The sequence below is a fragment of the Danio rerio genome, chromosome 10 (assembly GCF_049306965.1).
Source record: "Danio rerio strain Tuebingen ecotype United States chromosome 10, GRCz12tu, whole genome shotgun sequence".
In the NCBI taxonomy this organism is placed as follows: domain Eukaryota; kingdom Metazoa; phylum Chordata; class Actinopteri; order Cypriniformes; family Danionidae; genus Danio; species Danio rerio.
In genome coordinates, this window is record NC_133185.1 from 31,863,739 (window position 1) to 31,876,622 (window position 12,884).

At 38.2% G+C, this 12,884-nt stretch overlaps 1 protein-coding gene across 1 annotated transcript; it reads left to right on the forward strand.

Annotated features, from left to right (window-relative positions):
• Nucleotides 1-1,443: 1,443 nt before the first annotated feature.
• frmd8 (FERM domain containing 8) lies at nucleotides 1,444-12,309 on the forward strand. Its single transcript, NM_001423780.1, is given in 10 exon segments — nucleotides 1,444-1,587; nucleotides 2,007-2,094; nucleotides 2,205-2,372; nucleotides 4,591-4,692; nucleotides 4,778-4,836; nucleotides 5,420-5,586; nucleotides 6,901-7,122; nucleotides 7,619-7,892; nucleotides 10,643-10,865; nucleotides 11,656-12,309. Coding segments are annotated over 9 exon segments (1,416 nt in total). The 5' UTR covers nucleotides 1,444-1,587; the 3' UTR covers nucleotides 11,769-12,309.
• Nucleotides 12,310-12,884: the final 575 nt, after the last annotated feature.

The window sequence follows — 12,884 nt, forward strand, 5'->3', positions numbered from 1 at the left end:
GCAATGTGTAACAAAGAATATTCAGCTGATGTTTAAATCTGAAAGTGCACCGAGTTTAAAACTATTGATTCATCTATAAAAAGTTGACTCATAGTGGTTCGAATAAATTGCCATTGTAACGTCTTTAACCGTGTTGGCATGACGTAGGTATGGAATTCAAACCCTGCCCAATGCGCAGACCTGGAAAAATTTAAACCCCCGGCCCCGCTCACAAACATTTTAGCAGATTCTGGTTGAATCAAGTCACATAGATGCTGTGCTCTGAACTGTGAGGGAAAGTTAGCGTTATTTGCCTTACCCAAAGTTAAGGTTGTAAAGAGTCAGTAGTTGAAGTTTATTTTTGTAAAAATAATTAAGTATTAACGGACTAAGTGTAAGTGCAATTAAAATGGTTGCCCCTTTGTTTTCTCTAGCTTGCAAATTGTGAAATTACGGGAGTTTTCCGGGAGAAATAACAAAACTGAGAATAGCGGGAGTTGGGTCTGAAATACGAGAGACTCCCGGGGAAAACAGGAGTGTTGGCAGGTATGCACACACATACAATCTGCACTTTGACTACTTCAAAATTGTTGATAAGCCGTGGTGGGCATTTCTCTCTGTCTCGCACTTAACGCAGTTGACCAATCACAACAGACTGGGTCATCGGACCAATCAGCGCAGATTAGCATTGCGCTAAAGAGGGGTTTGGGAACAAACGAATCACTAAACGAATCCTATGGGAGTCGTTGGGATAATTAGGTAAAAATAAATGCATATTATAAGACAATGAAATAGTTTTTTGACCTTACATGCATATCAGACTGTTGTTGGAGACCCCCAAAATATAACCTTTTATAATGCATAATAGGGGCTCTTTAAATTTTGATGACTGTGAAACTGTGGGTTCTTAAAAACAATTTTGTCATAGTAGAATTAAAATCTAGGTAGAATAAAAAAAATTCTAAAACTAAAAGCAAATACCTATACGCAGTGTGTTTGAAAATTATCATTAAAAACGGTTCATGTTCTTGATTGTTTAGTTTATAAAGTCCAAACTGCAGCAGATGGCACTAAACTCATGCCAATGATGAGAATGGATCACGTGGGCCACAAACTCTCAGACTTGGCGTTGGCGCCTCACAGAAATCACTAAAACATAGAAGAGAACATTTCTTTAAAATCCATTTCAGCATAATTTAACAATCGGAGAGAATCAAATAATTGGGATACATGCAACGACTGTAAAAAGGATAAATTTATATGAAGTCGGTTTTCATCTATGTCATCTATAATTAAATATTGCTTTTATTTATGTTTTATTAAAGAATAAACTGTGTGAATGTCTCAGTGTCCGCTGCAAAATTGTGATTTTGGGCTGTGAAGCGCTCTCTGTTGGCGGTATACAGTACAGCGCTTCAACACTCATATTTCTCCTGCCATGTGTTTGCTAGTTTCTCCGGTGGGCGCTGTTTTAAGAACATTATCCAGCTGCGCTGCTGCTGCTGTCATACTCGTAGCTCTTTTATGTAACTTAATCCTTCTAAACATTGATGCTTTCGGTTTGTTTTGAACAAAAAACGAGCTTCTGAATCGAAGGAGAGTGTCTCGGTATGTTGCTTGCTGTCGTTTTTTTTTTGCCAGACAGTTAACGTTACTGGAGTAGCTAGCTAACATTAGCTGGCCAGAATAAGGACTTTTGTTTTTCTAATTCTTTTTCATAACACTATTGTAAGTTATATTCAATTAATTTGTCACACAGGGTGATGTTTACGATACAAATGAGTGAAACAAACTGTAAAACATACAAGGAATACTTCAGGAACTCAAAAGTTTCTACGTTAGCTTTGAATATAACGTTCCTGAAACTTGTTGTTATGACTGGAAAAAATGCTGTAGACATTACTATTCAACTGCAGATTTGTCCTTTGTGTGTGTGTGTGCTTCGTTTGTACGGAATATAATAACAAGTAGCAGAATATACCAATAGCAAAAATACCTATTGTTTTCTATTCTTGTTTGTGTATTAGATGGAGGGAGATGATGGCGACTTCCCCCCTGAGCCATCAGAACATTCCCTTTCCCAGCGAGGAAGTGTGGCTTCCTCAGTCACCAGAGGTCTGTACTTTTAAGGTTTCATTGGTTGCTTTTTAGACCATATTCACTTTAATATAGCTCAGATCAAAGTTGACCTGACATGATCTGTGTTTTCTCTTGTGTTTCTCCAGCTCAGGATTTGTTGGTGTACTTGGCTAATGACAGTGCAGTGCACTTGACTCTGGAGGGTCTCGGTTGCATGAATGCGCAGGAGCTCGGCCGCAATGTTCGGGAGGCCCTCAACATTCCCAACTCCGCTGCTGATGTGTTCGCTTTCTGGTTCTGCTCTCCTTTGCTTGGTAATGAACATTCTTTTTGTGCTCTGATCAGATGTTAGACTAAAATAGAGCTTATGACCAATTCATATGTAGGTTACGAAGGCAAGAAAGGCACAATGATGGCATTTAATGCCTCTATGGCTGATTTGCAACTTAAGTGTTGGGAGGGGACTTCAGGAAGTCCTCTAGGCGTTAATGCCACCCACTGACATTTGTGAATTATTGAATGTCTCTATGAACAAAGACAGCTTTTTACTTACTGGAGACAGGAATACACAACATGAGTTTAAACGGCAGACGTCATGCGTTCACAAACATTGTAAATGGTTAGAAGAAAAAAGCCAGCAAATGCTGAAGGCATGCAGACTATTGGATGATAACCATAACAATATTATGCTTATAATAATCATGATCATTAAGGTAGTCCATACTATTATCAGTAAGAACAATAGAGGCTTTGCACTTATGTCAAGATTTGGTCAGTTACCCGTATGTATGGGTCATATTGCCGATACCTGGATGTAATCAACAGAATGAGTTTCACAGTTAATGTACTACTAAACAAGTTGTTCTGGTTATGCTGTCTAAACCATGAACAAATAAAGTGTATGCTGCTAAATCAAATGCAGAAGGACTTGGAAAGCTGGAAAGGATGCAATATTTTGAAAAACTAAATGTAATAGGTATCAGATAATAGCCTATTTTTTTCAGATCTTGACCTGAAATTAGACCGGAGAGGGCTGTTGTCAAGATTTTTACCCTTGAAAATCCTGTATATTTTGGCCAACCATGAGTACATTTTGTCCCTCAGACAGTTTTTTTTCTCTTTTATGCTTTATTTGCATTCTAGATTAGTACTCTAAACAATTTTCTGGTCTGACCTATTAGTACAGCCAAAAACATGATAATAATTGTTTATTTTCACCAGCATTTATCAGCAAAATATGTGAGTTTTGTTTGGTTTAGTGGCGGCATGGTTTAGATTAGGGGTCTCAAACTCGCGGCCCGCGGGCCATTTGCGGCCCTCAGTGCAATATTTTGTGGCCCGCGCCGACCGCTGTACACTGACAGAATCAGCTGAGCGGGGAGCGCTCTCTCTCCCCGCTCCGCTGATTCTATCCGTACACAGCGGTCACTGGCATTCCCCGCCCGCCGTGTTGTCGCGCGCGTTCTTATCGGCTGTGTTGACGCGCGCGTACTCAAGAGCGGTGTTATCGCGCGCCTACTGAAGGGCGGGACCAAGGGTGTGTCGCGTCGCGGGGCACTTTTGATCATTTTGGAAGGGCACTTTCTATGCAAGACTAAAAAGGGCATGTGCACTGCACAGGTTGAGCCCTATGTGTGCACGTGCCTGCCCTGCATCTTAGATATATCATAGGTAGATACAGACTGGTACAGACTGATGTGACTGGAGTGGGGTGGGGGTGTTTTATTTATACATATATACACCTTTTTTTAGGTGAGGGAATGGAAGTTTTGAGTGAGTTCCCCCACTTTTTACCCTGGGACTTCAATAAGTCAAAGTACAGGTCTAGACTTAATGATGATCATCTTCAAGCCATACTGAGGGTCTCCACTGCTTCCGCTCTAAAGCCAAATGTGGTTCAGATTTGTGAGAAGAAGCGCTGTCAAGTCTCTGGCAGCAAGAAGTAGGCAAAAGATGCCATGTTCAGAAGAACTGTTCATAATCTTCACTCAATGTTCTATTAATGTTCAGGACACTTCATGTTCAGAAGAAATAATTAAAACTGTTAATAATGACATTTGAGGACTTTTTTTTGTGAAATCCCTTATGCGGCCCAGCCTCCCCCAGACTTTGCCTCCTGCGGCCCCCAGGTAAATTGAGTTTGAGACCCCTGGTTTAGATTCTGTGCCTTCAATATGGCCAATTGATGGTTTGTCATGATAACAGTGTCATTGAATTTAGTTTCTGAGCTATTTTCCCCCTGCTAACGAATTATAGAAACATTAACATCCAACCGCAATCACCCTGATGTTCAAGAGCTCGACCATTTAAAGGTGAAAAATTTGCAGAATGAGTTCAATTAACAGAAATATGTTGTTTAATGTGGGTATTAATATAATTATCAGTATAGTTATCATTCTTGGTGAGAACAGATCTTAAAAGCAGCATCACACACTTCCAGACTTCATTCAGAAACATTCACTTTATGATTTCTTGGGCCGAACTTAAAGTTTCCCACCCTTAGCCTAATTTCCTTGTTTTCTGCTTAAACAGAGCTGCAGTTGAAGCCGAAACATCTGCCTTACAAGCTGTGTCGTCAGTGGCAGGACCTGCTGTACCGCTTTACCGAGGCCCCTACAGAAGACATTTCTTTAGGTATACTTTTGTGTTTGTTTTTTTCATGCTTCCCCTCACCTGAACAGTTAGATGTCTAACTGTCTAACTCTCTATCTTTTTAAAGATGAGCCAAGTCTGCTATTCAAACGAAGTGTTTTTTATCCACGGGCAAAAGAACTTCAGGTATTGAGCACGTTTTGTGTCTTGTATTGTATAGTTCACCAAAAAATGTAGATTCTTTCGTTATTTGCTAGCCATTGTGTCTTTTCAGACTAGTATTTGGCTTCATTTATTGTGTAAACTGAAGATATGAAAACAGGAATGTCTCCGTTTATATTTAAGCCTAATCCACACTTCAACTTTTCACATTGCAGTTGTTGCTCAGATTGCGCAATATGACCCCAGAGTGGGAAATTGTGCAAAAGCGGAGGCTCATTTGCATTGTATCAGATGTGTTTCATGTTGGTTTGTACACATGTTATGTAAGACTTTGCGCTTGATTGAACGCTTTGGGCTGGGCAGTGGAGACTCATGAGCTGCTTATTGCTCTGAGCCTTCATAACATGAAGGGATCCAAAGAGATTAAGTTGGATAGCATTCATATAGACAAGCCAGATCTTCGTTGATTCTCTGAATACATATCAGAACATACTGTACACATCAGGAAATAAGAAATTACACAAATAGGATTTTTTAGAATTTCTGCTACAGTCATGAGCTGCTTGTTTTAGTTACTTTTTAATACATATTTGTTTTGTATTGTCAGATTGAAGATGAAGGAGTGTTGAGACTGCTTTATGATGAAGCAAAGATGAACATCTTGGAGGGTCGGTACCCATGTGACCCAGAACACTGGCTGACACTGGGTGCATTGTCCTGTGCCATAGAGTTAGGGACTGAACTAGACGACCAGGCTCTCACAGCAGCAATCAGGTGATCCCATGTGATTAATATAGAGGTTAATGGTCCTGTGTTTCTAATTAAAAAAGGTTAATGTAAAGTTGTTCAGCAAATGAATGACGTTTGATGTCTTCTTTTTTGGGATATTAATTCCAAGATTGTTTGCACTTACAAACGTGTAGTCAGTGCTTCCCACAGGTTTAAAATATACTTGTGGTGGTAGCCGGATTGAAACACGCATAAATGGTTAATAACATGCAACAAACAAAACAACTATATTTTTATTATATGACACTTTTATACACATTTTCTCTTCAGTGGGTTAAAAATATTAAAACACTATTAAAATAAAAGAAATCCACTATTTCTCCTACTTTTATGCTATTTAGGAGCCATGTGCACCCACTGACAGGTAAAGGCTGCATGCAATATATTAACATCATTAACTTAATAAAATATACAGCAAATGAGAAATAAATAACAAAAAATTAATAAAAATAGGCAATAATGCTAAAAATTATAATAATTACTAGGAATAAAAAGTGTAGATTATTTAAATAAGTCAAATTAGTTGATTAACCATTTCTAATGGTGTTCAAATATTTTGCAGCCAGTATATTTTGTTCTCACACACAGAACCAGCAGTAGGAAATGTGTGAGAAGATTTTCTACTGGTTAATTGATCACGACTGCTTGGCTTTTTTGGGCGGAAAGAGTGTAAAAGGATGATAATAATAGTATTATTCACATGTCACCACCACATATACTAGGTTATACCGTTATTATACCTGGGCGACTCGCCCAAGTAAAGTCTATGTGTGGGAGACACTGGTACCTCGCACATCAGAGTAAAAGGAAAAAGAAATCAAGTACCAATAGATGGATGCTTCTCTCCAGTCTTACAGTCTAGGCAATTTGGTTTTCGTTTCATAACCCTTTTAAAATTGTATATATTCATATTTTTGCATTTACTGTTTGATGTTTATCTACTATTTATCAATTACTTGTTGCAAGTTTAATCTCGATCCTAAGATTAAATTATTTTCAACAATTGTGGTATAATTTTTTTATTAAAGGAAAAGTTCACCTAAAAAATTACTCACTATTTACTCGCCCTCAAGTGCTTTCAATTTTTATTCTGTTGAACACTAATGAAGATATTTTGAAGAAATAAATACTATGGAATCCAATGGTTACAGGTTACCAGCTCTATGTAAAAAATATATGTTTGTGTTAAATGAAAGAAAGAAAATCAAGCAGGTTTGGAACAAGTACAGAATTTTTCCTTTAAAACTGATCTTGAAATGTTGTAATTAATTGCAGTTTGCCCATGTGATGTTATTCCAGAGAGAAGAAGCTGTCCTCATTCCTTCCAGCCCATGCGGCTCTAGGAGGAGGAGGTTTTCTGTCCACACTTCGGGGGAGAGGCGGGAGGAATGCAGAGATGGAGCAAAACCTTGTAAAGGAGTGTCGTTCAGTCTGCTCCTCTGCTGCTAGCGGCTCCAGCCAGGAGCCCATCGCTCTGCTGCGCCAGTACCTCAGGAGCTGCCACAACCTGCCTTACTATGGGTAAGATCCCTGTTATTTTGATGCGGATCATTATTGTAATCATCTGTATGTCATTATGTTGTATTTATTTGTTATAGTATATTAACAATATGTTATTTATTAATGTTATATTATTTATGTTTTATTTATTGTGTTGTAATTTGCTTATTTATTATTTGCTATATCGCATACATTTGTTAATGTAGTTAATAAATATTAAACCTCATTTTCTGTACTGAAACTACATGCTGAGTAACTGATATTGTGTTTTTGCAATGAATAAAAATCAGCTGGCCCTTTTAATATGGCTGTTAATGTCATCTAAAATGGTTTTCAACACTTTAGAAATGTTTAACACTGAATAAAGCACAACATTGTGAATTTTATGAGAATGCTATGAGCGATTCAAAGACAACAAAAAATATTTGTATTATTTTTTAGCTGGGTCAGTGACAATTTTGGCAGGGCAAATGAAAATCTCATGTTTTAACTCTGGCAAATGTTTTTGCTTTGGCAGATGTGCTTTTTTCGCAGGTGAGATCGATAAGCCAGCTCAGGGCCTCCTTCACAGAGGTGGGCGTAAGGCTGTGAGCGTGGGCATCAGTCTGGAGGGAGTGTATGTCATGGATGTTAAAGAGAAGCATGTCCTTCTGGGGCTGAAGTTCACTGAGCTTTCCTGGGATCACAGCTATCCAGAGACAGAGGGAGACTCGCATATTCTCTGGCTGGAGTTTGATGGGGAGGAAGCTGGCACCCCTGTCAATAAGTTATTAAAGATTTACTCAAAGCAGGCGAGTACACACTTTATGACCAATGCATAGTTAACAACTGGTATTAAGATACATTTTGGCTGATCAGATCACAAGATGGAGACACGTTCCCGTTTACATCTGGTGTTTTCTTTGTTGCTTTTTTTTACTACTTTACTGATGTTTTTAAGGGAGGGCCTAAGGTTGGTGTTTGTGTCTTTTTGTTATTTATTTGATGTAATATTTCAAAGTAAGCTTGCATTATTCATAACTTGAAGGTGACACTAAATGCCCATTTCAAAAGTTGATCTGATTCTTTAGGGTCTTAAAAAGCCTCTATTATACATTAAAAAGGGTCCTATTTTGTTTTTATGGGTCTTTAACAACATACTGATATGCATGTAAGATCAAAAAACACTTTCATGGTCTTATAATATGAATTTATTTTTACCTAATTATCCCAGCAACTCCCATATGAATCGTTCAGCCATTTATTTGTTCCTAAACCCTTCGATGACCTGTTGCGATTGGTCGACAGCGTTCAGCGACGGTAAAGTGCGGTTTATCAAGCCCCCGGGTCGCCAACATTGGTATAGGATCTGATCGCGGTCCGAAACATGCTTCATAGTAAACTTACTAACACCACAGTAAACAGTACCCGGTTCTTAATAGTGTTATTCAGACACCTCACCCCCGAAAGCAGTGTAGTTAAACACCAGCGTATTGCTCTATAGTAAAATAACTCGCATTCAGTATTAATCCACACAGCAGCAAAAGCTAAACTATTTCAAACCTTGACCGCTGCACGTGTGAAGGAACAGCTCACGTTGGCCAAAGCAACGGCAAACGGCAGTGGAAGGCGAGCTCACAAATGCATTTAAACCCAAAACAAAGCAGCATGCATCGCGTTTTCAACGTGGCATTAGATCACAAGGATCACATCTCCAGCCAGGGGGTTGTAGCGCTCACCAGCACTTCTCCTCAGCATGCAGCAGCCTGCCTTTGTTTGACTTAGTGCCTAATAAACTGGCCTTATTTTGCACGCACCCCTGGTGTATTATCTATCCATTACAAAATAGAGAAGGAAACTAAATTATGAGCTGTGTACTGAAGTTCCTGTCCAGCTCTGTCAAAGTCTCATACAGCAGTAGTCTTTTCTGATCCTTCCTTAAACAAATGAATCGCCCATTGTAAGCGTGTAGACTGCTGAATCACTCCTTTCCCTCACACTTCCAATAATATCCAGGTAAGCACAGCGTTTTCATGACTTAAGGATCTGTCGTTGCTGCTGTGTTAGTGGGCGGAGCTGCAGGTTTAAATTTTACAGTTTTCGCATGCAACAATTGGGCGGGGCTTATTTTTCGTAGCCATGTCACGCCAAAACGGCTAAAGACTCGTTATGTAGACTAGTCCTTCTAACCACTATGAGTAGACTCCTTTTTTTTTTTTTTTTTTTTTTTTTTTAACAGATGAATCGATAGTTGTAAAAACTGTCCACTTTTAGATTTGAGCCTTAGCTAGATATTTCACTTATCTTAGTACACTACATGGAAGGTCATTTTCAAAAACCCATAATAGGGGCTCTTTAATAAAAAGTAACTTGTAACTTACTTTGGTTTAACATTTCAATGCTAGTCTAAAATAAACTCCATTTTTCTCCTGTCAGAGCAGTATTGCTTTGAATGACAATGGTCTGCTGCTCACCCCACCCCTCTCAGAGGGGGATCAGGAGTGGTTGGTCCATTCTTGAGGTAGCAAAAGCTGCTCACAACCTACTGCTGACTCTAGTCTGTATGACTGACATGATGAATATGTGAAGCTGTCTTTCCACACTATAATAGCAAAATCTGTGATCACAACAAATTATCTCGGTCATGTATTATGGACATATATTATTTGTCTATGCTTGACATTGCAGCCTGCCATTTATCAATGTCAAATGTATTCAAACGAACATCTAACATTATACATGAAAAGTGACACTGCAGGATTTTACAAATGCTCAGCTGCACAGTTTATGTGCTAGTTAGTGTGAAACCACAACACCACACTGACAAAGACACACCTGCACATGAGAGGGTAATGAAGGCTAAACACGAGGCATCTGAAACTGGTGTTTGATAACAATAGCCAAACAAAACAAATATCTTGCAAAGATACTGACTAAAAGCAGAAAAACAATTAGCACCATAATTAACCACTTTACTTTGAGTTTACAAAAAGGGATGGGGAGGAAGACGGAGTTCATAGTTGCTTGGATTCAGGCACATGTAAAGAACTAGCTGGATACATGTAAACTCGCACGAAATTCAAGCAAGTTAATCATGGCACATAAATACACTTTGACTGTTTCATCCAATAAACCCTTGTGTGCTGTTGGGAATGTGTTCATCCACTCTGGGGTGATTTTCAAGTCTTAATTTGGCCACAACTTTCTCTGTATTTCAGCAAATTGAATGATTTTTGGTGAATTTATTTTTGTTTTTATGAAAATGCTTTGAAAAAAAAGCTCAACAATACACTGTAGGCAGATGTACTACCCTTTCATTATGTTTGTGGCTGTTTTTGCCTAATTGACTGCCATTATAAGTACTAAGACTTTTTTTTTTTTGATTGCTAAGCCAGGACACCATATCATCATGCAGTTTTGATCATTACTGTTTTTCTCTTTTGGGAATAAGTCAAATCTAAATGCTTTCAAACCTAATACATTAATTTTCATGTGCTTATTTTGTTCATATCTGTGTATGTAAAATGTAAATATTAATTTACTGTTCATTTTTATTCTCTAGGCTGAACTTATGAGTGGTCTTATCGAGTTTTGTGTGGAGTTACGCTCTGTTAGTGAGTCAGCAGCCACAGGTACAGACGGTGAGGTCACGCCTTCCCATGAACCTACGAGTCCAGAAACCAACAACAAAACCAGAGAGCGACGGCAGGGGAAACTGCGCAGACAGAACAGTGTGGTCTGTAGCCGAGTCCATTCCCTGAGCACCATCAACTATGTTGATGACGGTATAACTCCTTAAAATCATTTTGTTATGACATCTTTTTTTTATTTTTTATGGAAGTCTGTTCCCGCCACTAAATAATAATAATAATTAAAAAACTATAATAAAAGTCAGAATTTTAAGTTGTGACTTATTTTAACTTCTGACATTATAACTTGGAAATCTGACATTGTATGACGGAATTGCGACTTTATTACTCGGAACTCTGACTTTATAACTCGAAATTGCAAATTTATAACTCGGAATTGTGACTTTATAACTGGAATTGCAAATTTATAACTCGGAATTGTGACTTTATAACTCGAATTGCAAATTTATAACTCGGAATTGCGACTATAACTCGGAACTCTGACTTTATAACTCGAAATTGCAAATTTATAACTCGGAATTGTGACTTTATAACTCGAATTGCAAATTTATAACTCGGAATTGTGACTTTATAACTCGAATTGCAAATTTATAACTCGGAATTGTGACTATAACTCGTAACTCTGACTTTATAACTTGGAATTGGGAATTTTTAACTCAGAATTGCGACTTTATAACTCAGAATTTTGACTTTAGAACTCGGATTTGCAAATGTATAACTCGGAATTGCGACTCTATAACTTTGTAATTCTGACTTCATAACTCGGAATTTCGACTTTATAACTCGGAATTCTTTATAGTTTTTTTTTTTTACTTTTTATTTTTTATAATTCAGTGGCAGGAAGGGGCTTCCATAGTTTTTCCTATTTATCATACAGAAATAAAGACCTGGGACAAAGCTTATTTTAATTTTTCCATTGTTTCAGGCAAAGAAATCAAACGTTTGAAACCCAAAAGAGCAGCTTCTTTCTTTACAAGGCAAGCGCAGCCTCCCACTTACTCTGCTGTTCAGGTGACTGAAAGTTTAGAGCAAGGGTGAACCCAGGCCTCAACACTGCCCTCTTCTGCCCGGTGACCAAAACTACATCTGTCCATTGAGATTCTTAGAGACGCAGTGCAAAACCATCTGAATGGACAGATCGGACCAAGATCACAGACCGAAGAGCTGAACCACTATTTATAGATGATTTGTGCATGATGTCGCAGGTTTAAGTTAAAGCTTTTTCTCTGTTGGCTGTTAAAAAATAAGAATGTGAAATAAACTTTTCTTTTCCGTCAAACATTTTGGTGTAAGAGCAAGGCTAAGGGAAGCGATCTGAAAGCTCTGGGTCGGTCACTGTTCTGAATGTAGATTCTACTATGCAACCATCAAACCAAACTACATCCCAGTGGCTGTACATCAATAATTCCTCACTTTGATCCACTAATACTGCTAAAACCAGACCTGCTGCACCAAAGGAAACAATCAAAGCCTTTAGTATAGGTTGAAAAACTCCTATATGCAAAACCAGCGCTGCAGTTTGTGGTAAAGCATTGCAATGACAGCATAAAGTGAGATTCTGAATGTGTGAAGTTCTTTTCTGTCCATGTTTGCATATGCAGACTTCAGACTTCTACTGAGCAGCAGGACAGATGTGAGTTCTGTTAAATCATGGCGATAGGTTGAGATTGTTCACTAGCTTGTTGCTCAGGAGAATCAAGCCTTTCTGATGGAGTGCACTGTAATGCACTGCAGAAAACAATCCAGGTGATTTATTAGCATAATCTGCATTTGTAAAGCAGAGAGAATGTTAATACATGAAATTACGAGATGATTGGAGGCTTGATTAATCAATGACAATGTACGTCTGCTTTTCAATTTCCTGATGCTTTTCAAATGTATGAAACTCTAAGCATACTGTATTTTCTTGTCTTTAAGAATTTGAATGTACTGAATCTCTGAATATTTTTTTTTAGAAAAGTAATGGTAACACAGGGCACAGCTTTAAAGAATAGTTCACCCAAAAACAAAAAAGATATTTTGAAGAATGCTGGTTGCTGACACGTATCGACCTCTATGGAATAAATGACTTAGTCAATGGATGCTTGCAACCAGCATTTATCACAATATCTTGTGTGTTAAACAGAAAAACAACTTGAGTAAAATTAATTCTGA